Raw genomic sequence first — 26,067 nt, 5'->3', positions numbered from 1 at the left:
ACTCCGCCGTCGTCTGATTCCCGGTCCTGTTGGCGTGTGCCATGTAGGATTCAGACGTTTCATTATCATGGTTGGCTGATGTTGCCAGCCACACACAAGAGAGTTTAGAAACATCACACTCGCTGTCAGGGGTCGCTACAGTAGGAAGAAGAGGCAGAAAGCACAATCAGCGCCGATATCAATAGAATGTGCTGCGTGTCTTCAATAATGTTTTAGCTGCAGAGTGTTGAAAATAGGGGTACAGAAGCTACATTTGTATAGCAGCTGGCATGTTCAAGTACAGGATGCAATATACAGTACATGTGGGCTGTGCTGTACCGATAACATGTGGGCTGTGCTGTACCGATAACATGTGGGCTGTGCTGTACCAATAACATGTGGGCTGTGCTGTACCAATAACATGTGGGCTGTGCTGTACCGATAACATGTGGGCTGTGCTGTACCGATAACATGTGGGCTGTGCTGTACCGATAACATGTGGGCTGTGCTGTACCGATAACATGTGGGCTGTGCTGTACCGATAACGCAAACGTCTTAACTTGTTATACATCATTAATTTTCATTTCGTCATTGTGGGTAGGATGGGAAAAAATTGAACCCCCCCCCTCTTGGAAAAATTCTGGATCCGCCCCTGCAATGGCTTGTCATGCCGTGCCATGCATGCCAGCTCATGTGCAGAGAAGTTTGGGACTGAACAACAACTGGACGTCTTCAAAATTGCCTATGCTTATGCTCCACTTCCGTTCTTCAGAACGACGTGCTGCTCTTCGACGGGCTTTCACGACGCAGAGAAGGCAGCGCTGTTCTTTTCCGTCGAAATTGTTTCAGGTCAGCCGCAGCGATTGAAGACTGCTTCACTCTGAGAACTTTGTAGAAGATGAAAATAATGTCCAATGACTTTGTGTCGATCCAATGTTTTGATGAAATGAACTGATTTCGTTGTTCAGGCCACCTATGTTTCGTTGTTGCAAATAACATGTGCAATAATAGTCAGCATGCAATTTCGAGCATTTTGACATACATATCAGAAATCTGCAGTATGATTTCCGGGGAGGCACTACACGGGCTTATGCCTTATATAACTCTGGAAAATATGCTAACACATCATACCGTATCAAAGTACCGATGGATTACAGTACACACTTACAAAGTGCACAACATTACAGGCTCACATGCCGATAATCATCATGATCAAGATGCACCATATTTTAATTTAGTAAGCAAACACATACGTGAGAGGAAGCCTTCGATTGATTGGTTGCTCTCCAAGAGTTCTTGATTCCTACAAGTGACTGAAAGAAGTCTACTGTTGTCCGCTGATCCAAGCAGAACACTAGCATTGCCTATGGAGTAGTTGGTATCGGAATTCTGGTATTGTGGACTGCACTGTGACCCGGCTATTACAGTATCCGACAATGAAAGGTTCCGAGTTGCAGATGGCAGATGAACTAGCAGCTGCACGAGTGGGAGGTTGAAGCACACGTCAAGCAACGCCACACACATCTTCTCTAGATAGGAGAGTGGCACAAGAATAAAATAAATTAAAATCACATCCTGCTCATTGAGGCCAGGTGACTGCAATGCTCCACTTGGAGTAAATTCAGTACTGATGTACTCCCTCCAGATGGGGAAGTGATAATGTATTTGTGACCTACATGACACACTGCACCTGGATAGTGAATGCAAGGTTGCCAATTAGTCCTCTAGAGTATGTTTAAGTGGGGAGCACCTTGTTGCAGCATTCTTGGATTTAAGACCACTCAACTCTATACTCAAAGACTCTGACTGGCTCTCAGGCTGATGCTGAAGGTGTCAGTTTTGTCAGACTTCGAATACGCAGGGTACTTACTGCCTTTTTACAATGTGGCCTAACTTACTAATTCATGATTGCTGGCTTGATCAGTTTGGATGCCAACCGGACACAAAGTTTGCAGTGCACTTGACTATTTCCACCAAAACAATAGCAGTCCTATACCTGTTAGGATCAGAACTTGAAGTCTTCAGAATTAATTATGATTATAATTGTGTGCATCAGGAGGCAGGCGGTCATGGTGAGTTGGTCCAAGACCATGGGTAAGAATCAAAGCACCCGGTTGAAGCCTACTGCATGCTCCAAAGTGGAGGATTTACCAACCATGCTGTGTGGGAACTTCTGGCCTGGCACAAGGGTTAAGCATGGATGCATGGATCATGGAAGTAGCAACTGGAATTATCTGTGGCTTACATGTATACTACTTCGAAGTACTTGTAGAATACTAGCACATGTACATCATTTGTATCATATGGTTTGTTTCTGTATAGTGTTGTTTTCAACACCATTTCAGTCATTGGCTTCATCAGGAGCTATCGCTCTTAGAATTATCTTGTGAGTACCGGCAGCACCCCTTTCCAGTCCCAAGCAGTGTTGCATATTCACTTTCTAAGTGTTTGCTTCAAGTACATGGACGTACATGCATGTAGAATATTACCCGTGGCCGTTCCACCATTGGCGTTCATGTTTCCCCATCTTTACTGCTTCGTTTCAACGGTTTCTGTAGTATTTCAGAGTTAGCACTTGTATTCCTCAGCACAGCACATGACTCATGCTTATTACAATTGGATATTATAACTATGCATCCGATTTAGTGGACACATTCCTCTTCAAACTCATAGCTTGTTTTTGTCCACGTTTGGACTTAGTGCATTGTGGCTCAATTGTGAATTTTTTGTGATGTTTTCAAAAAATCCATTTTTGTCTGCTGTTGCTGCTGCTGCTGCTACTGTTGTCGTTGTTGCCACCGCCGTTGTTGTTGCTGCTGTTGTTGTCGGGCTCTAAATATTGATCTGGAAACACACTCCAAAAGTTTAGGGGTGAAAGGATTAAGGGGTATTCCTTAATGGTTAATCAAAAACTTATCGCTTACTTATCGATTATTATCGATTAAGCACCACTGACGAAAAAACTCACCATTTTGCATCAACTACAATCAATTTTGGAACTTCGAAGAGAACAAAAATAAAGGAAACATCGACCGTTGCACAGGCACAAACTGATTCTGAAGGCTACTTGTCCAGAATAGTGAGTTCCGTGAAGCAACCGGAACGAAAGTTCTCGGGTACGAATCAGTGCACGGTGCAGAGAAAAGAGCTGCGTGTCATACAATAGATCTAGAGAGTACATCAGGTAGATCTACCGGGTAGAGTCTACGCGTGTAGTGTGTATCCAGAGCATGAGCAACTCGCTGTGAGCGCTGCACGCGCGCATCCACTCATACTCTGGTACATGTGCTGCACGCAGTAAAGTCATGTAGACACACTGCACATGTCGGATATTTCGTCGTACCGTATAGTATGTCGTACGAAAATGCTGTAGCGATAAGAAAAATCGTATGCGACTAGATTTTTTCGACTAATTTATCGACTAAACCACATAATCCTTTCACCCCTACAAAAGTTATAACACGATATTCACAAATAAACCTTTCGCTTAATGAAAACCTGTTTACTTAAAAATATCAGTGCTATTTTGGACTTCAGACAAAATTTCATCCAGCATGTGCAGCCTTTCAGGTTTTGGTTGAACATGTGTCATTTACTCAGTGCCAATATCGCTGAGAACTAGCAGGAAAGCAGCGTTTGGTAAACCCCGTTCCCCGAGACAGCATTGCCGAGAAGAGGCACAGTGCAGCACGGTCTGGGACATGTTGAATATTACATACAGTAAAACCTGTAACTAAAGACCAGCACCATGACTAGCAACCAGCCTGGTACTACAGACCACTTCGCCAGGCACAGACGGTCTCACATTCATTATGGTTGTGCGCTGCAAACCTCTAACTAAGGACCACCTGCCACTAAAGACCGCTTTCTCTGGCCCCAAGGGGGTGGTCGTTAGTCAGTTTTACTGTATGCTGAAATGGTATACGACTCAAACTTGGCACTGATACTGATGGACTGGTGATAACATCTACGATAGACATATGCGGATAATGCGGGAAGAAAAATTGGCTGAATTCGGTACTTTTTCTGGTAAGTTTCATGCATGTTTGGTATGTGCATAAAGAAATGGAGCAGAATTCGAGGAAATGCCCGCCATAAGGTTTGTATTGTTCTGCCAATTTCACTGCTTTTCGAGCAGAATCTGCCACCTTTTCGAGCATTATCCGCACACCCCTAATCTACGACCATTACTATGATTGCATGATGTGTGTCTAATAATATTGACCGTGTACGAGACCAATATAGGAAATAGAAGCCGTGGAGCCGAGGTCTTTTTACGAGGTTTTACTTCCCGTATTGACCTAATAGTACGAAGTCAATACCGTAGAATCCCGCGGACAAGCCCATGGGCTTGTCTGTTTCACAAGGACATTTCGGTGGGCTTATACAAGAACATGGGCTTATACGCGGGCATGGGCTTATACGCTGACACCAACATTGTGCTATTGAAAAGTACCAAGGAATTGAGAAGTGCATTGGTGAAAGCCACTGTGCAAACAAAAACAACCGATGATTGTGTTTAAATGTACAAACAAAACAAAAAAACTACATGACTACAGTCCATTTCAAAACTATACTTGACGCGTACCTAGGCAAACACCGTTATGCCAGCATCTATACCACATAAAATCTGTGATCACTATGTGCATAAATTTTTCCAAATTGGGCGTCTGTTATCCAATCGTTTAGAAACTATATGAGAGTAATTGTGGAGCGGTCCTGAGCAATATTCCGAAAACTATTCACAAAAAGTTCCAGCCAAATTTGAAATAATTATTTCAAAAACACTGCGCGTCTATAGTTTTGAAATGGACTGTACGTACATGGTACGATCAAGAGTCCATAATTTATGGACTTTTGCTACAATTTAGGCCCGTGGGCTTGTATGGTGAAGCTTTGTGATGTTCGAGCTTTCCCTGGGCTTATGCGCGAGCATGGGCTTATATGCAGGTGGGCTTATCCGCGGGATTCTACGGTATTATATTTATCACGACAAACCAAAGCATGACTAGACTGTGTTCAAGCCCTAAAAAGGAGTCAAATATAAGTAGAGGATATAACCCGAGTCAGAGGGTTATACCGGCTGAATATAAATCCCGACTGCGATAGCAGGAGGGATTTATATGAGGGTACGGTATAACCCGACTACGAGGGTCATATCCTACTTATGCCAGGTACCCCTACGCATTTCCAGAACAACGAACCTATTTGGAGATCTCCTACATCATGCAGTATATGAACATCTTCTGATGGTTATCAGTTGTTAGTTGAAAGAATGGTCGAGCAAGGTCAGAAGGAGATTCCTCCGTGGATGTTTGGCATAAGATTTCCTTTCAGTACCAGTGCATATTGTAGCATCTTCATGATCTTGTCTTGAGTCGTGAGCGGTGCGGAAGTCGACTGAATTGCTGCGGTGTTGGAGTTTGTCGTTGAATCAAACTACCGTCACTAGTTAGATTACAGACTCTTTGGGAGTAAGTGTTACTATAATTATGGTACAGTGCTGATTTTCACATGCGGCATCTTATAATCAGTTTTGCTTGCAAGTAGATGCATTTGCATGCACTGTTTTGTATCACATTTCAATCCAATCTATTGTAGCCTTTTCCAATCGGGCTGAAGTACATGTACACTGGTATTATAAACTTATTTACGAAGGAGACAGTCTGTTGATGATCTTCAACTCTTCGAAGTACAATGTACATTGCTGACCCATTCGGGATACTTCGTGGTTATTCGACGTTCTTTATCCTCAGATTCAGTATAACAGAATACTCTGTAGACGAATTCCAGGTCATTCTTCTTTTCCATTGTGTACTGTTCCTCGTCAGTGTGCCGTTCTGTGTGGTGTGTACACGTGCATGTGGTGTCCGTTGTGTCTGTTTATGTATGGTCCGTGCGCTGGAGTACTGCCGCCGTACAAGTTCACTGCCTTTCAGGCAGTGAACATGTACGGTGGCAGTGCCCTAGCGTACGTACCGTGCACCGGGATTTATATTCTATATAAATCCCGCGCGGGATTTATACTGGCCAATATAACCATGGCTAGACGAGCGCTGATTGGCTGAAAACAGGCCCTCCGTACCGTACCATGGTATAAGCAGCCAATATAACCGGAAATGAATATTTGACTCCTTCGGTATAGCAAAGATCAATGGGTGTCAATACTAAGAGTAAGAGCCCTATTGTGTACTAACCGGTTGCAGATCGATCCGTCATGCCTGCCCAGTGCTGTCCACTCAACTCAGACCCGGAATCCGGCACAGGCCGACTTGCTGCTCTCGCCTCCACACCACTTATCTTCACCAGCTCAGCGGTGAGCAATAATACTGTTACCAGCCAGTCGCTGTTGGTAGCTCTGGCTGGAAGCACAGCCTGGCGATATACCGATGAACCCAACAATGTAAATCAATATTGTTGCTCCGCGGCCTAAAAGGCTAAAGAACTTTTCTGACACAAGCCTCGAAATAGCCAGTAAAATGAGCACCTTCCTCGAACGGACAGTCGGTCAGGGCGTTCTACACGGGAATGCAGGCGCTCATACTCATAGTAAAGCAAACGGTCGGAAAGGAGACAAGTGCTGGAGGTGTGCGTGCTGGATGTGGATTCCGGCGAAGTCCAGACCGACGGCGACGCGTTGCGGACAAGACACTGCGAGTAGGTCTACAAAGAACAAAAAAATTAATGATGGAGATACTGATCACCGGCTTGTAACTAGAATAGGTAGTTCAGTGCACACTACAAAGAAGTCTGCACACGGTAGCAGTGTGTTTACCTGATGACCAAACTGGCAAAGGAAGAAACGATGTGCTAACACTAACACTGTAACAGTAACACATCTCAAAGCGAAGATGGCACAGTCAGTGACTGATGACGGTGATCATGGTGATGTACATGTAGCAGTAGTGACTAGTGTAGCTCGTAGATCTACGTAACGTATTTCTGACGCTTTCCCGCAAAGATTCCTTTCTTAGCCATATCGACACAAATTTCTCTCGTCACGCTACAGGTACGTGGTAGATCTTCGTGAAACTAGAAATCTTCTGAGGAAATGGGTGAAAGGAAACTGCATTTTGGTGACAAACTGTGAATAGTAGAAAAGCGACAAGTGTTCGCCGTCGGGACACTTTAGTTTCGCGGTTCTTGCTTGGTGGCGCTGGTAGTGACAGCCATCTCAGTCTCGGGTATCTCGTAGATCTACAGAGGGGAGGGAATGTGCACGACTTCTCTATTCGACAACACCACACCGTGCCCTCAAGCTTTCTACAAAGAATAAGTGGGACCCGAGAGGATCCTGGGCCACGATACTCTGAGGTGAGACTCCCAGTCTGAGTCTCTCCAGCAATGTCTGACTTTGTGTGACAGTGTCAAGTACAATGTAGACCAGGGAGTCGTATAGACTAGTCTAGTATTATACGACTCCCTCATGATATAGACTAAGATCCTGTACAGTCATGTAGCTATGTATAATCTCCACCACCAACTCAGCATCTGCTCCCCGTGTCCAGGTGTCCAGTCAATACTGGCAGCACTTGTCCACAGGCGTGTACGAACTCACTTCAAGTAACACTCAATCATGTACTTCGAAGTACTTCTGACCGTAAATATGCACATACCTTCCTCAAAGCAGGCCTGGAGGACGAACATGCCATTGCCAGGACACCCTGCCCTTGTAGATCTACTGTATTCACTATTCAGACGTGTGTTGACTACGTTAGCGGGCAAGTGCAGGCGATCAAATGAAAAAAAGCCAAAAGTATGATGGAGGACAATCTACCGTGACCAACATCACAGTGGACACATTTCTTTCCGACTCCTTCCTGAGGCTCTTCATGGGCAGTCTTTCACCAGAGTCGAGCATTGTGTAGGTTGTAGAGAGGGGAAAAGTCACCTGGTCATTTGCATTGACCAAGGAGCTCGGGGTTCAGACAAACTCTTGACAGACTTGAGCCTTCGTTCGCCAGTGCCTTTTCTGGTGTGCAAGAACGCTCCGCTGATGAAATACTTTCTTTCCGATAAGTGTCACACAACGTGTCTACCGGATCCGGATTGCACGGATTCTGACGGATTCCATGATCCAAGAAACAAATCAAGCAGAGTGTTCGGATTGTGATCTCACATGCGCTGGGAGTCGGTATTACACGACTCCCAGCTGCAAAGTCACTACAATGACCACCGGTCCGTGACTAGTACTAGTAGGGCAAACAGTCATGTCCATCATACTTTAATTATAATTATTACTTATCTCCACGGTTCATCGGCATGGTTCATGGACCGACCGTGGAGAGATAAGAGCTACTGACAGTATAGAGCCGCATCGTCTCATACTTTTATAGAGCAATCCTGTATCCCGTTGCCAAGGCTCATTGCTAGCACTACCTAATGATAGGGTATAATTATAAATCGAGAGTAAGTACAAGTAAAGTTCGCACGTCCGCGTTACCACCGGCTATACAATTGCGTTGAGAAACACAACCAGCTTAGGAAGTTTCGCATGTGCCAGGCCACCACCATGCCTGTGATACCAGGGTGGCAGATGCAGCGCCTAACGGCGAGGGTGAGGTGGTAAGTCTCACAACCAATGCCCGACAAGGGGGCTAACCTCGTTAGCTGCATCCATGTTACCCTCACTCCGAGTAGTGAGTACCCAGTTGACCGTGGGTGTCGAGAGTACACATTCGGACAGCATAGTAGCGGACCACTGTCACACAGCCGCGCACAGGTCCTGGCCACACCAAACGAATCACGGCAGTAACCGCCCGTCAAAAACTGTAGCTACAAGTCAGTTGAATAATATACAAGATGGTACATGCCGTGCAGTATTTCACAAAGTAGTAATAGAGAAGACATCACAATAATTAGAAGCATGTGATGAAGTGAATAGATAATTATGCTGATTGGAGATTTGACACCAGTCACTTCTTGTCCCGAAATATACCTGGATTAGGTGTCGAATTATCTTTATAAAAAATATATTGGTCATCAACGTACATGTACCCGGATGGAGTGGTAAACCATGCTTTATAAGGATCAATGTATAACTTTCAATCACATTGCTAGATCAAGTCGAGATATTAGACAAACGTTACCGAACATCTACAGAAGCCAAAGCTATCAAGACACTGCACCACTTTGAGCAATCAATATTGATACGCACAGAAATCAATAATATAGTGGCTTTCTCTGCACCCACTATGTAGGGGCCTGTCGAATAGGGGAGTGTGTGGGGGGGGGGGGGGGGAGGAGAGTTAAGGAGTCACATGGCAAACTATGCCATAACATATGAGCAGAAGAAAACAGGACAAACGAGTAAACTTGACCGCATCATCTCACCTCTCCCGGCCTGTTAGTGGCTTAGTGGAGGATGCTGAATCAAGCGATGCCGTCTTGCTGGAAGGTACTGATGATGATGATGATGATGATGATGATGATGATGAACCTCGGCAATGTTCTCGCTCCTCATCTTCGCCGCTTTCATCTTCCACAACCCGTCGTATACTGCTAGGAGTGGATTTATTCGATTTGCTGCCAGCGCTTGTGCTCCCTTGTGAGTCAGCATCACCCGTGTCAGATGGATCGGGCGTCGGTGCAGATTGCAGCGATGTCTTGTCCTGCAGGATGGTGAGATCGGAGAGGCCACGCGCGTACTTGATGGGCGCTGGAGAGCTACACCGCACGGCTGGGTTCGGCGCTTCCTCCTGCGAATAGGACTTTGACGAGGAGGATTTCCTGCTGGACGAGGTTTGCTGTGACCTGGCCACCATCATAGACTTGAGCGATACGTTGCTGATGGTGCGTTGGACAAGCTGTCCCTTGCTCTGTACCTGTGTGGCGAAGAGCACCACACCTTGGAACGTGACCAGTATACTGAACACCCACTGCATTACTTCCAGCGGCTTGTCTAGAGCGACCAGCGCATAGCCAGGCAGCCAGCCCAGGCCCAGGATGAAGAAGATTCCCATCGCGGCACGGACCCGTTGAGCATGCCGTCCGATCTTCTGATTCTCCTTGGCGATTCTCTTTGCAACCTTGTGCAATGTCCACTGGACATGTATGAAGACCAGTAGGTTGAACAGGATCATCAACGAAATGGGTGCCAAGAAGGCAGCATAGAACACCACCCCCTGGTCAATGCGGCAGCTGCAATGGGGAAAAGGACAAAGACAAAATCTCTCACCAAATACGTCTACTTGGTCCGCGTCAGCGATATTGTCGCTTATCTTTCAGCTTTGTTTATATGTCGCCAATGCTCACTTGGCAGCCCATTTCATCCCAATTTTGGTTAGTAAGGTTAGTTTGCTAGTACCTGAAAGGTCTAGCTAGATTTCGAGTGGATTTCGAGAGCGACGGGTGGGTGATTTTGATTGATACAGCGCCGCATCAAAATAGATTATCTTGTAACGCTGTGCAGGCAAGAGCAGCGCAAGCCGCAAGAAAATAATCGGCTACTCGGAATCAGCTCCATTTTGCTGAACAGCCAAGATCACTCACCTCAGGGATCGCTCGTCAAGCTGAGGTCGCAGCTCCCTTACCTCCAGCTCAACGCTTGGAGTATCCAGCGCGTCGTGGAGATTTGCAAGTACATGTACTGTACGCGTCGTCGTCGTCGTTCACAATGAAATCTTGCAAAGAATGGCGTCTGATTTGAACCACACAGGCTGTCGTGCTACCGACACGAAGTCCTATAGAGAAGGCGATCCTCACGATCGACTTCTTTTTAGAAAATAGCCAGGCAGCGAAGAGGACAAGAGATGAGCTTGCAAAGGCAAGAGAGTCGATCCCGAGCAAAAATATCTGTCACCAGCGCCGAGAGCAGCGACGAGGAGGACCGAAAAAGTATGAACCCTTCCTCGGACAATAAATTCCTCGTAGCTAGTTGTCATTCTATACCTTACCTTCCATCGTACCAAGTTTTATCACTTCAAGTGCACGCGTTGATGTCCTAAGTCTAAGTTCAAATTGTCGAAAGATAAGCGACAATATTGCTGACGCGGACCAAGTACATGTATATCAAAATATGCACTAGAGGTCCTTTCACCTTCCATTTTCAAGAACTGAATCATGCAATGACATCCTCTTCCCAGCTTCCCTTTGTTCCTGCTTTATTCCACCCAAATTCAGGGTGAGTAGACAGTAAAGCAAGTGTTTCTCAGCGGCACACATGCAGATGCACACAAACACGCATGCACACGCAAAACAAAGGACACACACAACGCACGCATGTACCATGTACCATGTATACGCCCGTCGCAAGAGAAGCACGCAAATCTACAAATGCACTGGATGTGCACCCACATATTTTCCACGTACACACACACACACGCACACACACACACACACACACACACACATACACACAAACACACACGCACGCACACGCACATCCACACACATACCGTTCTGCGTCGATATAGGATGTCCGCGTCAGTCCTGTAGCAATTCCTACGATGGCTGCTGGTAGCCCTGCAGTTCAACATGTATGCACATGCATGAAAATCCAGAAATCTGAAAGTATGGCATGAGTGGAATGGCAGAATATCATTCTGCTGATTGTATTCATTATTTACCTTCCCGCTTTCCTTCCTGACATCAAAAAAATACACAGCACAGTAAATGCACCCGATCAGTACACTTTCAACTTGAATTTCGAAGCACAGCTTCCATTCAGCTATGCATACCTAACAAAATGCACATAAACAAGCCACCTTAGACCAACGCTACCCGAATAGGCCTAATCACTACAAAGAAGGCTCCAGATTACAAAGTTTGTATTTCTGGGGAAACGTACCCTTTGGAAGAACTCTTCCTGATCTATGGGGACATTGCTACCACAAATTTATAGGGTTTTTTTCATTTTCCAAATTGAAAGCGGAAATAATAAAACTTTGAAAGAAGGTGTGCAATTCGAAACTCGGGTATTGAGCCAATAATAAATGTAGAAAAGAAAAAAGGACATATGGAAACGAGTTAAGAGTAACTCTCCACCACTGTAACTAGATACTATACACAGTCAGAATGTGCAACAACTAGGCACAACACTGACAGAGTAGTGAGACATTCGACGTCCTGACACCTAGCTTCAACACATGTCCATAGCGCTAACCGACAGCCTTCCAACTTGGAAGGTTCAAGCCTATGGAGAGACCAAAGAGGGGAAGGTAAGCATTTTGGCATTGTGTTAAAAAAAGTGTTCAAGTATCCTACTGGTCTCGTCATCGTCCAGTAACAATCGACATTCTTTGTTCCGTTGGGACTGTAGCTTGCAGGCGCGTGCACCGTATGAGTTTTTTGGAGTCTGGAAACCACCTTTTTTCGGGCGATCTTGCCAAAGGAAAAGCGTGCCTACTGGATTGGTTATCGTGCATACACGTCGATCAACGGACAGTTTACAGAACAGTGACTATGTCCTTATTTCGAAGTGAGAGAGAGAGTTGCTTTGCATGCAGTTCAAAATACATTATTCTCTCTTTCTTCAGTGGAGAGTAGCCACGGAGAGATCGATCTCTAGCTCTGGTCCGCTCCTGGATTGGCGTTGACGTTGAAGAAATCCGTTCTGTCTCGAAATTTGAGTCAAGCACGCGCGATGCAAGTCAGTTCAAGGATATGATTGACGATATCTCCTTCCAAACTGTTCACTCAAATCAAGATCTCCACAGCCTTTCGTTCTCGCTCATGTGCACAGCAGAGATGTTCGTCAAAAACGTTGTCGACTGGAAGACGTAAACATGTGCGTCCATGATCCACTTGCGCTGCTTCAGAACGAAGCGCTGCTCCGGCCGCGACTCAAGGACGCGGGGCTTCACTTTTCTTCCGCGAGTTTCCATCGAAGCAAGGTCCATAACTCTTTATTGAAATCATGTGGAACATTGCCAATAACACATGCTGAAAACTTCGTCATAAGAACAGAAAGAAAGATAAATACGTCGAAAATGTAAGCAGTGCTTTGATGAAACGAACATGCCTGGAGTGGACTAGTGAACTACCATTATCCACGACAGGATGTTCGGGGGATGCGCATGTGCACAAATACATAATTATACAGTGGGTCTCCAGAAAAAAATTTACTAACTCTAGAAACCCCCCTTTCAAGACTCGGTGCACGCCACTGGCTTGTGCTCATTTTCGTCGTGCTTACCTTCCCCTCTTTGGTCTCTCCATAACCTTAAACCTTCCGAGTTGGAAGGCTGTCGGTTAGCGCTACGGACATGTGTTGAAGCTAGGTGCCAGGACGTCGAATGTCTCACTACTCTGTCAGTTTTGTGCCTAGTTGTTGCACTTTCTGACTGTATATAGTATCTAGTTACAGTGGTGGAGAGTTACTCTTAACTCGTTTCCATATGTCCTTTTCTTTTCTACTTTGAAAGAAGACAAATGTAAAATTTTCATTAGGTTGAGGGAGCTGAAAACTCAAATTGATCTAAATGATCAAAGTGTTAGCGCTCACCTTGTGCAAATAGCATCGATTTGCTCTTGAAGTGCCTCGGTGGAGCATCGAAAGCTTTCGCAACACCGCGGTGGATGGAAAAGCCTTCCAGAGCAGTCCAGAAGAACATCGTAAGCGCAAAATAGTGCACGGCAACCACTGAAATCCAGCAGGACAGATGCCCTGGCTCAGAGTTTGCTTGGACGAGGAAGAAGGCGTGGGCACCCACGATTTGTACACAGAGACCAAAGAGAATGAAGCACTGATGGAGCAAATCCTGAACCCTGTAGTGTAGGCAAACAACAATGACGATGATAATGACGACGACAATGACGACAACAACAACCACAACACCAGCAGCAGCAGCAGCAGCAGCAGCAGCAGCAGCAACATTAACAACAAAACAACCCACTATTTGGAGTGGCATCGTAGCTGCAAATTCTGTTAGTGCATTCACCATGGTGATGCATGGGCTGCAACTCGTCAAATTTCTGAGTTTTTTTAATCCAGTCACTGTGTGTACTTGAAGTATAAATGTGTGTGTGCGTGCGCGCGCACGCGCGTGTGTGAGTGCATGTGGTGGTGATAGTGGTGGTAGTTTGTGTGTGTGTGTGTGCACGCGCGTGTGCGTGCGTTCATGTGTGTGTGTGTGGTAGTGTGTATGGGTTTGTGTGGGCGTATGGGTGTGTGCAGATAGTGGACGGCCGTTCACACCGGTGATCAAAGAGCATTCAAATGCTGTTCACATGGACATGATCACTCACTTTGCGTTGCCGTGATCCAGAGAATAGACAGCAAGTAGCTGAATGAGCATCGTCAGCAGAACAGACACCAGAGCGATGCCAACACCAATGTATGTGACGATGCTCAGCTCCTGGACAATGGAGACAATTGTCATAGTATTAGTGTGATCATGTGTTGACACCATGGTGCAACTCGTGTGCATGTACTGTAAAAGCAGAACTTTCCGGTGGTGTTTTTTGGTTTTTTTGGTTTATTTAGAGTCGAAGAACAAACAGGTGTTCTATGTTCGGTAACTGCGGTGCCGACAATTTTTTACCTAGAATTAAACGCACCGAAAATTTCGGCACTAGTACTAGTACACTTACCTGGAAAACGGGTTTACCGAAAATTTCCCTCCACCGAACCACCGATTTGGAGAATACCGAAAAAATTACACCACCAAAAATTTCTGCTTTTACGGTATGTGTATGTGTATCTGCAAGCTTTTTGGTTTTCGTAGTACATTTATATGGGCATTCGTACAAACAAAAAACCAACTGCACAGGGCCCACAAGTGACATGTTCACATGGATTTGAACGGATGTTTGACCAGCACACAGCCTGTCCAACAGGGGAATGTCCCTCTCCGTACCGTGCTTATGACGGCATGCGGCGTGAGCAGGATGGCAAAGTTGGTCAGATGATTGCAGCTGCACGTCACATAGCCAGCCTTCACATGATGCAACCAGCAACCATTGTCACTCCAGCCGCCTCGACCTCCTGAACGAACAATCCAGAAAATCCACGAATGTTAGAGCAGTGCTTTGACAATCCAACCTGTACTGTATATCACTAACTAATCATCATTTCTTAATTAAGGGACTACAGTCAACTTCGCTTATAACGACACTCGGCGGGGCATCAAAAAGGTGTCCTTATTCGCGAAGTGTCGTTATACCCGAAGTCTCATTATATGTATCACAGTGGGATGGGACTTTGCGCTGGGCATGGAAATTCTGTCGTTATTCACGAATTGTCGTTATATCCGAAGTCGTTATTAGCGAAGTTGACTGTACTTAGTATTTACTCGACGTCCCATCAGCAGTGGTCAGAGTGGCTGGACAATATACTCATTGCAAGCCATTAGAACAAATATCAAGAGTCGTGAGTGTGCCAAGGATGGATCCAAAGGGCAACCTCGCAGAGGTACGCTACTTCAAAGGCTTTCAAAAACAACGTGGTGGTTCTCCAGTGCACGCTTTGTGTGCATTTCTATCATCGCTTGTTTCGAAATTTTTCAACTTGTTGTCACTTGTATCTGGCTTACCATTGTGTGTGAAGTTCCAGTAAACACATCGATGACTCTCGCTTGCAGTGGCCTGCACAAAGCACACAGTCAAAATGGAATGCAAGCTGAGCAAATAGGAGCGAGACACCACTCTACAAATTATTCAATAGCAGGAAACATAAACCAGTAGAGGGCATTGGAATCACATCGGTGATCGAAGTGCTATACAAAGTACACATGACGAAGATTCAATTCAAAAGGATACAGTGTCCTAAGATTAGCAGAGTGGATCTGTGCACGTACCTGTTTTTGCGGAAGGAACTTAATACTGATGGCGCGCTGCTGGTCGTCAAGCTGTATCACAGACCAGTTGTTGAGCACCACGCCAACCACCGCACTGTTCAGTACACCGATGTCAGAGCCGTTGCCGTAGGATGCGCGCAGTGACGTCGCAAACAGTGCCTCGTCCTCAAACACGTTCATTTGAATACGCCGTGTGCAGTTGGCATCCGATTGAGGAGGCTGCATTACATGACATCCCGACACCATCAGAGCCTCGGCGGTTACCTCTACTGCCATGAAGACTTCCTCGAGCTCTTCTTCGGAAACAAGTTTCTCCTTCGAGGATTCCGAGTACTGGATTGCCTCGTGTGTGGCCGCTGAAAGGTCAATGTTTAACATATCCGTCTCCGCACTCGAGTTGGGATAAATGGAATAGACCACTCCACTGATTTCATCGGCAACAACATCTATCAGTGTCTGGGAAACTTGCTTTGTAGCAAACGTCAATGAGAGCTGGTCCAGAGGAGGATAGACCACTCCGAAAGCTTCAAGACTGTCGATCACCCTGCGATCACAACAGAACGGACAAATGCAGTGAGGGTTCTAGCCAATTCGCAACACACGGGACCAAGCCGTGTTGGATAGTGCTGAGTGTTGGTCAGTTCGATGACACTCTCCAAGCTGTCTTGTGTCTAGTTGTGAGCAGGTGTGCACATCTACACTGTGCGCTGCTGTTGCATTCCTTAGCCATCCCAGACATCCACGATAGTAGTACCAGTACATTGTGTTAGTTATGCAGCTAGCATGTGCCGTTTCTCGCGTGCGCGCGCACGTGAAACAGACCTGGCCGTGTTTAGTTGCTGTGCCTGAGTGGAGTCTGGGCTTCCTTTGTTGTTTTAGATTGAAGGAATACCCAGCACTACAGGTGTACAGTTGTCAGATATGCATGACATGTACCTCATTATCTTTGCTGTGGACCAGGCGCGTATGCAGGGGGGGGGTCCCGTTGCCCGGAAACCCCCCCAAATGTTCCAAACGAGCAACGTTTTTGGGCATTTTTAGTAGGCCATATAGGGCGCATGATCGATCTGGCAAGAATGCAAAACTTCAAAAGATCGTAACTCAGTCAAATCTCGCTCAAATCCAATGATCCAAATATCCAGGTCGAATAGAAAACTCTCAGCTGTCGGTTGAAACAATATGCGAAGCGCTGCGAGCAATGTGTCGTAAGATAGAACATTCGTAAGTTGAGCCGCGATCTCAGCAATTTCAAAAGCGCGCAGTGCGACTTGAGTATCGAGAATTTGAGATTGTCGTCGCGCTGATTTGCTCAAATTTGCAGGGGCTTCACTTGTGATATTTTCAAGAGTACACAGCAAAAAATCGAAACTCTGCGATCAAGAAAAACGAAATCGCTGGAGCTGGACGCGTTTGGGCCTGTTTGGGGCATTTTTCGCACCGTTGCTAGGGTCTGGCAGATTCTGCCGGCAGACAAATTGGCAGAATTCGGTACTTTTTCTGGTAAGTTTCATGCACGTTTGGTATTTGGATGAAGAAATGGAGCAGAATTCGAGGAATTGCCCGCCATAAGCTTTGTATGGTTCTGCCAATTTCACTGCTCTTCGAGCAGAATCTGCCACCTTTTCGAGCAGAATCCGCCGGTCGCTAAGGGGGGGGGGGGGGTCCGTCGCTGCACTCTACCGCTATAGCCTATAGCGCTGGATATGTACATGACTGTACTGTGTCCTGGCTATCATGGTCGACCTCATTCTCTCCCTGGTACCTTTCCACTTCCAGGAAGCCCAAGATAATGAAGATTGAGTGAGTAGAACTGAATTTATGATCCAAACAACACGAAAAAATGCATAATTTTGAAAATTTCCTAGGGCTCTAAAAGGGTTAAAACTTAAAACTCATTGTTTGGGATTCGGTTGGAAACCCCCCTTGAGGTGACCCTGCGTACGCGCCTGTGGACCTTTACTGTGACCCTAAACATGGATCAGCCAGGTACATGTATAAACATATTCAGTTTGATTGAGCATATTCAATGTGATATGTTCCAACCCTCCCCCCCCCCCCCCCCTCCTTGCCCGCCCGCCCCAAGCGGAGTTTCTTAGGAAAGGATTGAATACTGATCTCAGGAAAGGTCTGAATGATCACAGAATGATCCTCTTACAAAGTGGACGCTGAGAATATGAGCTGCGACGTCATCACAGGATTGGCACCCACGTCTTGCGCTGGTATTGACGTCTGCAGCAAACAGTGGCAAGCAAAGCATTTAGGGACAAACTTGGAAGCGTATCCAATTTATAAAGTAGTGCATGCGTCGTCGCAAACCACATCAGTCTTGAAGAACCAATACTTGAGAGCAGAACGTTTTCGTTCCTTTCTCTTCAAAGGTTGATACAGAGAATATGGAAAACAATGGGAAAAACAGCAACAAAAATGGTAAGGCAATTGTTGCTTCATCACGCGACAAGAGTAAAAAGGTGTAATTTTTTGTGTTGTCCCCAATGACCATTTTTCCCTATTTACTCGCTGTTTTTGATATTCAACATGGTTAGTATTTTACCGTTCACCCTAACTTCGACAGTCGGGCCTGTACTGTGTTTTGTGTGTTTTCAAGACATGATTAGTATTTCGGTTTCTGACGCAACGATTGGCTTGTGACATCACCCTAGTTGTAATCTTACCGTTTCGTTCTGAAGGTAAACAGAGCCTTCTATCGTCGAAACGATACCAAACCGACGGTGTTTTGAGTGCTGGGTGCGAGTACCGTTGTATTTAGCGTAAAATGTAATTCACAAACCATGTCTATTGTTTCCAAAACTCCCTGTATCAATCTTTGAAGGCAAGGGAACAAAGATGTTCGGTTCAGCAACTTGTCTTTGGTTAAACAGAGGGCACCACGTTCAAGTCCTGCTTGGAAGTGGGTGAGGGTGGGATGAGGGTGGTGGGGGTGGAGGGGCTGACGGTGGAGGAGGTGGTAGGGGTGGAGGGGCGGATGGGGTTCCAATTGTGCTGCGACCCACAGATAATTGGGAACTCTTGGCCTGGCATAACAGAAACATGGAGGCATAGAACGGGAACAGAAACATGGAAGCATAGAACGGGATTGGTGGTGGGTCTTATCTACTCCCATCCCACAGCTTTGGGAGCTGCATCTGCGCTTTGATCCTTGAGGATGTTTACTAACCTATCAGAATTTCTGCAGCGGATGTATAATTTTATCCATTTAAGAGTAATTTGCGGCGTTCCTGCGGATGTAGAATTCAATCCTTGAGGATGTTTGGCGGAATTGCTGCGGCTGTGGAAACGTCAGTCTGACTGACTGTCACACGAACCATGACCATGATACCAACAATTATTACGCATACTTCCCACGTCCTATTTGCTCATAACTGTTTGCAGGATATTTCCCAGTTCAAAGCGGCACTGGAAAGAGATATGAATACAATTGACGCACTCACCTCATCACCATGGTTACCAAGTACCACTGCACTGTAACTGCGTAGGTAATCTGAAAGATAGCGCGCGGCACGGAGAGAGCTCTCAATGGCTCGCGACGAGAACTTTTCTTCCACGGCCAACAGTTCAAACAGACTCTTCGTTTCCAGCTCATAGCCAGGGAGATCCAGATCATCGGGCTCGGTTGGGTACAGTTCAGCAGGTAGTTTCTGGCAGTGGATGGTGACGCATGCAGTCTGCAAGTCTCCGACTAAGCACAGCTCCTTGTTCACAATAGCAGTCAGAGCATAGCCGGGGTCACAGGAAATGTCCACGCCGCGTCCCCGAATCAATGCCGAAAGGTCCACATCTTTGACAACCGTCTCCCCCTGAGTTGGCGGCACTGGAAATATGCCACATCTCAGCCTGGCACAAGTATCATCATTTCTTTTTACTACAAGGAACGATAAGGAGAGGAAGGACAACAAGGGAGAGGACAAAAAGAAGGACAAAAATGATGGTTTTAAAAGCGGCCAATACGTCGTGGAGCCACAAAGAGGACGAGTTGTGTGATAAATTGTGACGGATTGTGACGTAAGTATTACTCAGTATCTCTGCTGACATGCAGAATTACAGTGCAGAATGGATTGTAGGACTTTACGTGAGAACATAGGTAAGGCTGAGCAAATCCTTTCCCCAATTCTTGATTAATATACATGGCAAGTAAGTAGCGCGTACGGCACAATTCGTCCCGTTTTTTGCCGCTTTGGAGGGTTTCGTCCCCAAACAATTGTTCACATATTCAAACTCGAATGGTGAGCCAATTTAATTATGGAAAAAAGGAGAAGGACAAACATGTTACGAGTTATGACTACCTGTTGGTTTGTGCCTGGGAGAAGTGCTGGAGCTAGGTGTCATGTCGTTGAATGTCTCGGTACCCCTTGTCAGTTTTGTGCCATTTTGTCGCACCCGCTGCTTATGATCAGGTTACGTTGGTGGACAGTTAGTCATAACTTGTAACATGTTTGTCCTTCTCCTTTTGTCACATATTTTAAAAGACCTCACCGGGCCATGTTTCCGTACTTTATGCACTCTGGCCAGTCGAGTTTTGTACATGTGCATACCTGCCAAGTACTGAGAGTGCTTTTACTGGATCGCCATTGCAAAATCGCGGGATTTGCCTTGGTTTTTCGGGATACATGTATGTCATATTTTTTCCAAAACAACCATTTTCAACTTTTGATGGCACCAACATTTCGATAATAGATGATTGATGGTGATCATCGGATCACACTTACGCATGTTCAAGACTCAAAAACGGAGGTTTTTCAGGGACTGTTCATGGAAGGAGCACGTAGTAGATCCACTGGTACTGCAGGCTATGGTGGTCCGGAATCAAAAAGGACAACTACTGGCCTGTGACAAGTCATTTGAAGTGCTCCAAGTACAGTATCAAGCTTGTTTCTTGCACAGTGAATTTCGGGATAATCGACAGGAATTTCGGGATCGCGGGAGTTCATCCAAAATTGCAGGATAATCCCGAAAAATCTGGATACTTGGCAGGTATGCATGTGAAGCTGGCCACAGGGGGAATGATTCCTGACATAGATAAACACATGGGGATTTTTGCAATGCCCTTGCAGGACCGCTGCAATCCACGCTGCCCTCGCTCAATCTGTCATGCTTTTCGTTTGACATCTGGAAATTTTCAGCGGCCCATACCTTCAGTGCATTCTAGGTTATCATGGCAATAATAATAATTTCCTTGCAAAGACTCAGTACTTACACGTAAGGTACTCGCCATACGAGCAGTTGATACCGCGTAGTCTGGGGCCTTGTTCAGTGGGAAACGTTAAAAACTGCACCAATGTGGTGGAGACATCATCGTCACTGCTGGTGGCAAACCCTCCACTTTCGCTGCTGATATTCATGGTATTCGCAGTGTTGTTCATTGTGTCTGTGGTGTTCACGGTGGTATTGCCGCTGTTGCTGTCCATGGCCGTGCCAGTGCCAGTGCTTGTGCTGGCGTTACCGCCGATACCAGTGTTGGCATCATCGTTCCACAGATAATAGGTGGCAGTCAGATTCATGGTGATCTGGCTTATGAACTGGGACGCACTCAGTGGCTGTGTTTCTCCCAGCGCAATCAGTGTTGACAGTGGTTTCGTGGGCAGTGTCAGTCGAACAGACATAATGGGTCTGTACAATATGTCGGTTGTGATCTTGATGCACAGGCGATCTGCAGGTCAGAAGTACACAAAAGAAACAATACTCAATACATGAACTGAGCTGGGAAGCGGATGAATACAACCTTTGGACACACCGTCACACCAGGCACCACAGAGGCAAAGAAGTGTTCCACCTGGTGGGGACCAGAGGTACTAGGTGAAGAGTGAAGTCAAGAGTGTGTCCGCATATGTGTGATATGGGTAAGCACCTGACATGCTCCTGCCCATTGTGTCGTGTACAGGCACTTGGGATTTTGCGCCAGACACAGACCAGCAGGGTATGCACTGACCATTGATAGCAAAGAGTGAAATCCAATGATTACTCAATGCTTACTCAATGCTGCCAAGGATATGTGGACAAATTCACAGATGTATCCCAGGATACTAGTAGTAGTGCCGATGTTTGTTTTAAGGCTTTGGAGACACTTTGTGTACTTGAATCATTTATCTTCTCATTGGGAGGAACAGCTGATGCAGGATGCAACAGTAGCAAGGGCGAACCATGCCAAGAATACACATCCACACCCTTCATTCTTAAGTTGATATTGATTTTCGTCTAACCTTTTGCTATGATGTGCTTTGCCATGCTTCCACGATGTCAAATCGCCATTGCGGATATACACCCGGTTATTTCCCACATTACTGCGTCTGTTGGCGCGAGGGATTTTGGCTGGCTCGGCCCAGGTAAATTAATCTGACTGTCCCAAGGATTCTGAATCGTGGCCGATTCCGGATATCCACATGCACACTTTTTTCTTTTCTTCATTTGATGCATTCTGTTCTCAGTCTGTGCTTCTAGACCTCTGTCGTTATCCGGTTCACATCACATCTGACTGCGGCCAACTACCCTTCAATTCGTTATCTGTTACTGCTGACGTCTATGTCTCTCTGTATGCCAGTATACTATGTGAAGCGAAAATAAGAGAAGTGCTTCACGCTTCGGTGTTTGTACAATGAGCATGTGCCATATACAGAGCACTTGAATCTCAGTGTTGCAAAGCCAGTTTCCTGCTTCTAACTGTTATGGCCCGATGAGTAGCATAACTGCAAGGAAGCATTATTACATCCAGTATTATACTGAACATGTGCTACTGACCCTGCTAAAGAACATGCAGTTGACAATTTGACACAAAAATTGCCAATATGTGTGTGTGTGTTTGTGTGTGTGCATGTGTGTGTGTGTGTGTGTGCACAAGTTGCTATGTCTAACATAGCTGTTCGCTATCATCGCTTCCGCGATGGGCAGGTCTGAGGTCTGAGGTGTGTGTGTGTGTGTGTGTGTGTGTGTGTGTGTGTGTGTGTGTGTGTGTGTGTGTGTGTGTGTGTGTGTGTGTGTGTGTGTGTGTGTGTGTGTGTGTGTGTGTGTGTGCAGAAGCATGGGAAGGGTCATTGCCAGTGCGAACCAGACTATAACCAGCAGCTCAAGCATGAAAGCATTGTTGACATAGCGGGTTCTGTGGTTCTGCAAGATATTTGTAAATCTTCCAGATTGCTATATGCCCTGCTTCCTCATGTAAGGCAACCAAGTAAGGCAAACTGAGTGACAACGTATGCAAACTGAAGGAGCACACTCTCCATAGCCAGATTTGAGTGCATCACTACACTCCCATACATGTATCTAAGAGTGACACTGCCATTGACAGTCTGGAGCTTCCTCACTTCCTCTTGCCCTGGAGTAGTTGTCAGTCTTATGTTGAAGGCAAGGCTATGTCGGGGTAGCATTCCGTGTGGGGTTAACCCCATGATTAATACACGTGTACACTCATCAAGTAAGTTGTGCTGGTAATGGCTTTTAGCGCCATTGTCAGGTACCGTGTGCATTACTTGCTAGCCTAAATGTTCCAGGGATGCTAATTATTTCCTCGCCAACTACCCCGACTAAGCACATAGCACTGGGCGGTGACTGGCAGATTCAAATTGTCACGAGCACATAAGTGCGGACAAACCAATGCCCTCGACACAGCAACAGCGAAACCTTACCTGTTCCGGAGAGAGACGAGTTCTCCGCACTCTCGCCTGTGGCTTGGTCCGTTGGCACTGCAGCGCTGCACGCTCCATTATAACAGCACACCACTAGCACAAGCAATCCAGTCGTCCACAGCGCAGAGGTAACCATGTTTCTTTCTGCTTCTCTTCGCAACCGTTGACAAGCACATTGCTTTCGACAACACCACTCTACCACGCTCACGCACCAGTGCTGAGTCAGGACCAGCGCTATAGTATAGCCTTCTCGCACAGTGCAACGCCCAATGCCAATGGTACTTGCAGCGCCAGGACTCCTCATTGCTATGGGCGATGAGGATCTGTCCACTGCTAGCATGCTGCGGAATGATGAGTTTTCTATTACTAATACTATTAGCGGACGTCTCGCTATTCGGAGTATTCCTTTGGACTCGACGGTATGTCCGTACCCAGTCCTGACGTATCCTGGGCTGATGGATCGATGGTGGTGGACAAACGTATCACTAACCACATTACAGTATCGCGGCAGCTCCGAGTGGAGCAGCTAAGACACACAGGGATCTGGAGCTCTTCAACTTCAACAAGTTCAAGGAGCAGAATCGGAAAATCAAGTGCTCAGACAACCGCTTTGCATCTACAAAACAAGACTAGGCCTGAAGCGAGTGACGGAGGTTTTACCGGCTTTGCGGGTAGCCGGATCAGAACGCTCGTATCGGGCATCACGTCTGGACATGTGCATGGCCATGCCGTGATCATGGTGGCGCGGCCAGAGGCAGATGACTGGCATGAGATTGAGAGTGCAGAACCAGAAATGCAGAATGCCTTTGATGATACTGAGTAGATCCTCGAGACATCTAGATGCACATTCTGACCTGATCATCGCAAACACGACGCGAAATCCAGGCCGGGTAGTCCTTGTATGGTCAGGTCAGGGAAAACGAAGACCACATCCATAGTACATGTAGATTCTGCACAACAGAGTGCAGATTCACGGTCGATGGCTAGTATTATCCATACTTATACCACTATAGTCTACAGCCATGGTAAATGGAACGACCGCCTGCACGATGATGAAGACATTTAGGCTTTATGGGACCATCGCAAAAGTTCGCAGAAGCCCCCGAAACGAAGACCGTTAGTTTCGGGCCTGACCCCCCCTCCCTCCCCCCTCAAACGAAACGACAGTCACAATAATGGGCTTCATTATTTCACTTGGATGCTCACACATAATAATTATTATAATATACTACACAAGCATTGTTGTATCAGTGTGTAACAATGTACAGCACTTTATAAATGCAACGATGATATCACCTTGCAGTGGGTGATCTAAGAACGAGAACAGCTAGAGCTATGCAGTTGTATCCTTTGAGCATGCTAATCTATATCAGCTCCTACATGTCGTCAATACTTTTTTGAATTGAAGCCCGGTTTGCGATTTTCGACACCGACTCCCTCCCCCCCCCCCCCCCCCCCCCCAAACGTATGCTCTTCGTTTCAGGGGCTTCTGCGAACTTTTGCGATGGTCCCTAATACTGATTACACATCTCATCACCGTCACTGCACATACCGGTAATATTCTAGACTATAGAACAGTATTCTCTACAGCCTTACAGTTACAGGGGACAATCTGTTTGGAAACAACAGTCAGTCCCTGGACGGTAGATCTGCTGGACCACTCATTGACATTGTGGACTAGGCTCATCATAATCATTGCCATTGCCATTGGTGAAGAGTCCCCAATGCCAGTGGGCCATTTAAATCCCTACGACTGTAGTACGACTAGCATCTCGCAAGACCCAGCGACGATACGAGGCCGAGGCGCGTTGCTCTCGAAATAATAATTGGTCACTATTATTAATTGTATCATGACTATTATCTTCGCCCTTCCGATTTCGGCGCTAATCGACGCATTGCTGACTTGGCGCCATTATGGCCGGAGAGTAAGGCTGGCAGTGATAGATCCACATCCGGCCGAAGCGCCGCCACATGTGAAAATCATGTTGGGGACTGTCTCGATACCGTGCCGCTCACGCGCGCGCGAGGAAGGAACATCCTTTTGTGGCTCCTTATGGTTTGTACTGACTTGCATACCTTGTAAATTGTGTTCCATAGCATCCGCTGCATGAGCACTTCGAATTCGGTAGCCATTCCAGTGCATGTCCGTGTACATTGCACGCACCGATGTACTTCAAGAAGTGGCTTCGTTCCTCCACGACCTCTACAGCGCTGCGCAACGAAATCCGAAGCATCAACCTATCTAGACTAACGCTGCAGAATGTGCAGCTGTCGCTTGACGCTCGAGAGGCCAGCGTGTTTACCTCCATTCCCTTCACCCTACCACTTCCTGGGCGAAAATAGGCACAGCGCTGTCCGGATGACAGGGCACACTCACACAGTCACAGTTGTCGTTGGCCTGATCTGAACTGGACTTGGATCATCGTATCACACTATGCCATGGTGCACGCACATGTACTTATTGTATTCCGTCTCTTTGCAGTCAACTGCTAGTAACATCCTGGCTTTCCTTTCAATCCAGGGACGTGTTCACTACTAAGAGAGTTTCTGTGTTATTTCGTAAAGAGTCAGACTCACACTAGCTATGATCAACTGACTGATGTTGCTTGAACGTTGCGAATTTTGGACCAAAGTAGGGTGATCAATAAACGCTTTAACGTGAAAATCCACAACACCGTGACACATTGATGATAACTTTATCAAATCCACTAATTACA

The 26,067-nt window shown here is 46.3% G+C and overlaps 2 protein-coding genes across 2 annotated transcripts in view; both read right to left on the bottom strand.

Moving 5' to 3' along the window:
* The window catches only part of LOC135828134 (uncharacterized), a 21,529-nt gene extending 14,912 nt beyond the window's left edge, over positions 1-6,617 (bottom strand). The window contains exons 1-3 of the mRNA XM_065340570.1: positions 6,177-6,617; positions 1,233-1,508; positions 1-135 (exon numbers count right to left, since the gene is read on the bottom strand). The exon at positions 1-135 is cut by the window's left edge and continues 200 nt beyond it. Of these exons, the coding sequence (XP_065196642.1) occupies positions 1-135; positions 1,233-1,508; positions 6,177-6,198 (433 nt within the window). The 5' untranslated portion in view covers positions 6,199-6,617. The remainder of the gene's footprint in view (positions 136-1,232; positions 1,509-6,176) is intronic.
* A 2,132-nt stretch (positions 6,618-8,749) lies between these two features.
* LOC135828123 (uncharacterized) lies at positions 8,750-24,258 on the bottom strand. The gene is made up of 11 exons (XM_065340559.1): positions 23,351-24,258; positions 20,929-21,381; positions 19,166-19,596; positions 17,872-17,945; positions 15,717-16,260; positions 15,453-15,504; positions 14,778-14,905; positions 14,167-14,276; positions 13,424-13,686; positions 11,376-11,442; positions 8,750-10,119 (listed from the first exon to the last, which is right to left on the bottom strand). Exons 1-11 carry the CDS (start codon positions 23,688-23,690, stop codon positions 9,309-9,311), a joined length of 3,273 nt encoding a protein of 1,090 aa, XP_065196631.1. The 5' UTR covers positions 23,691-24,258; the 3' UTR covers positions 8,750-9,308.
* Between the last annotated feature and the right edge of the window lie 1,809 nt (positions 24,259-26,067).

The sequence above is a fragment of the Sycon ciliatum genome, chromosome 1 (genome assembly GCF_964019385.1).
Source record: "Sycon ciliatum chromosome 1, ocSycCili1.1, whole genome shotgun sequence".
Taxonomy (NCBI): Eukaryota; Metazoa; Porifera; class Calcarea; order Leucosolenida; family Sycettidae; genus Sycon; species Sycon ciliatum.
This window is presented reverse-complemented; position numbering and strand designations above follow the sequence as displayed.

What these genes read in the sequence shown, in the direction of transcription:
- LOC135828123 (XM_065340559.1), bottom strand. Translation starts at nt 23,690, where the DNA reads ATGCTAGCAGTGGACAGATCCTCATCGCCCATAGCAATGAGGAGTCCT. An exon ending in TTGGTAACCATGGTGATGAG is followed by an intron (nt 17,946 to 19,165) that starts GTGAGTGCGTCA and finishes TGTTTGCTGCAG; the next exon opens with ACGTCAATACCAGCGCAAGA. An exon ending in ATCGATGCTATTTGCACAAG is followed by an intron (nt 11,443 to 13,423) that starts GTGAGCGCTAAC and finishes GTTGAACTGCAG; the next exon opens with GGCTACCAGCAGCCATCGTA.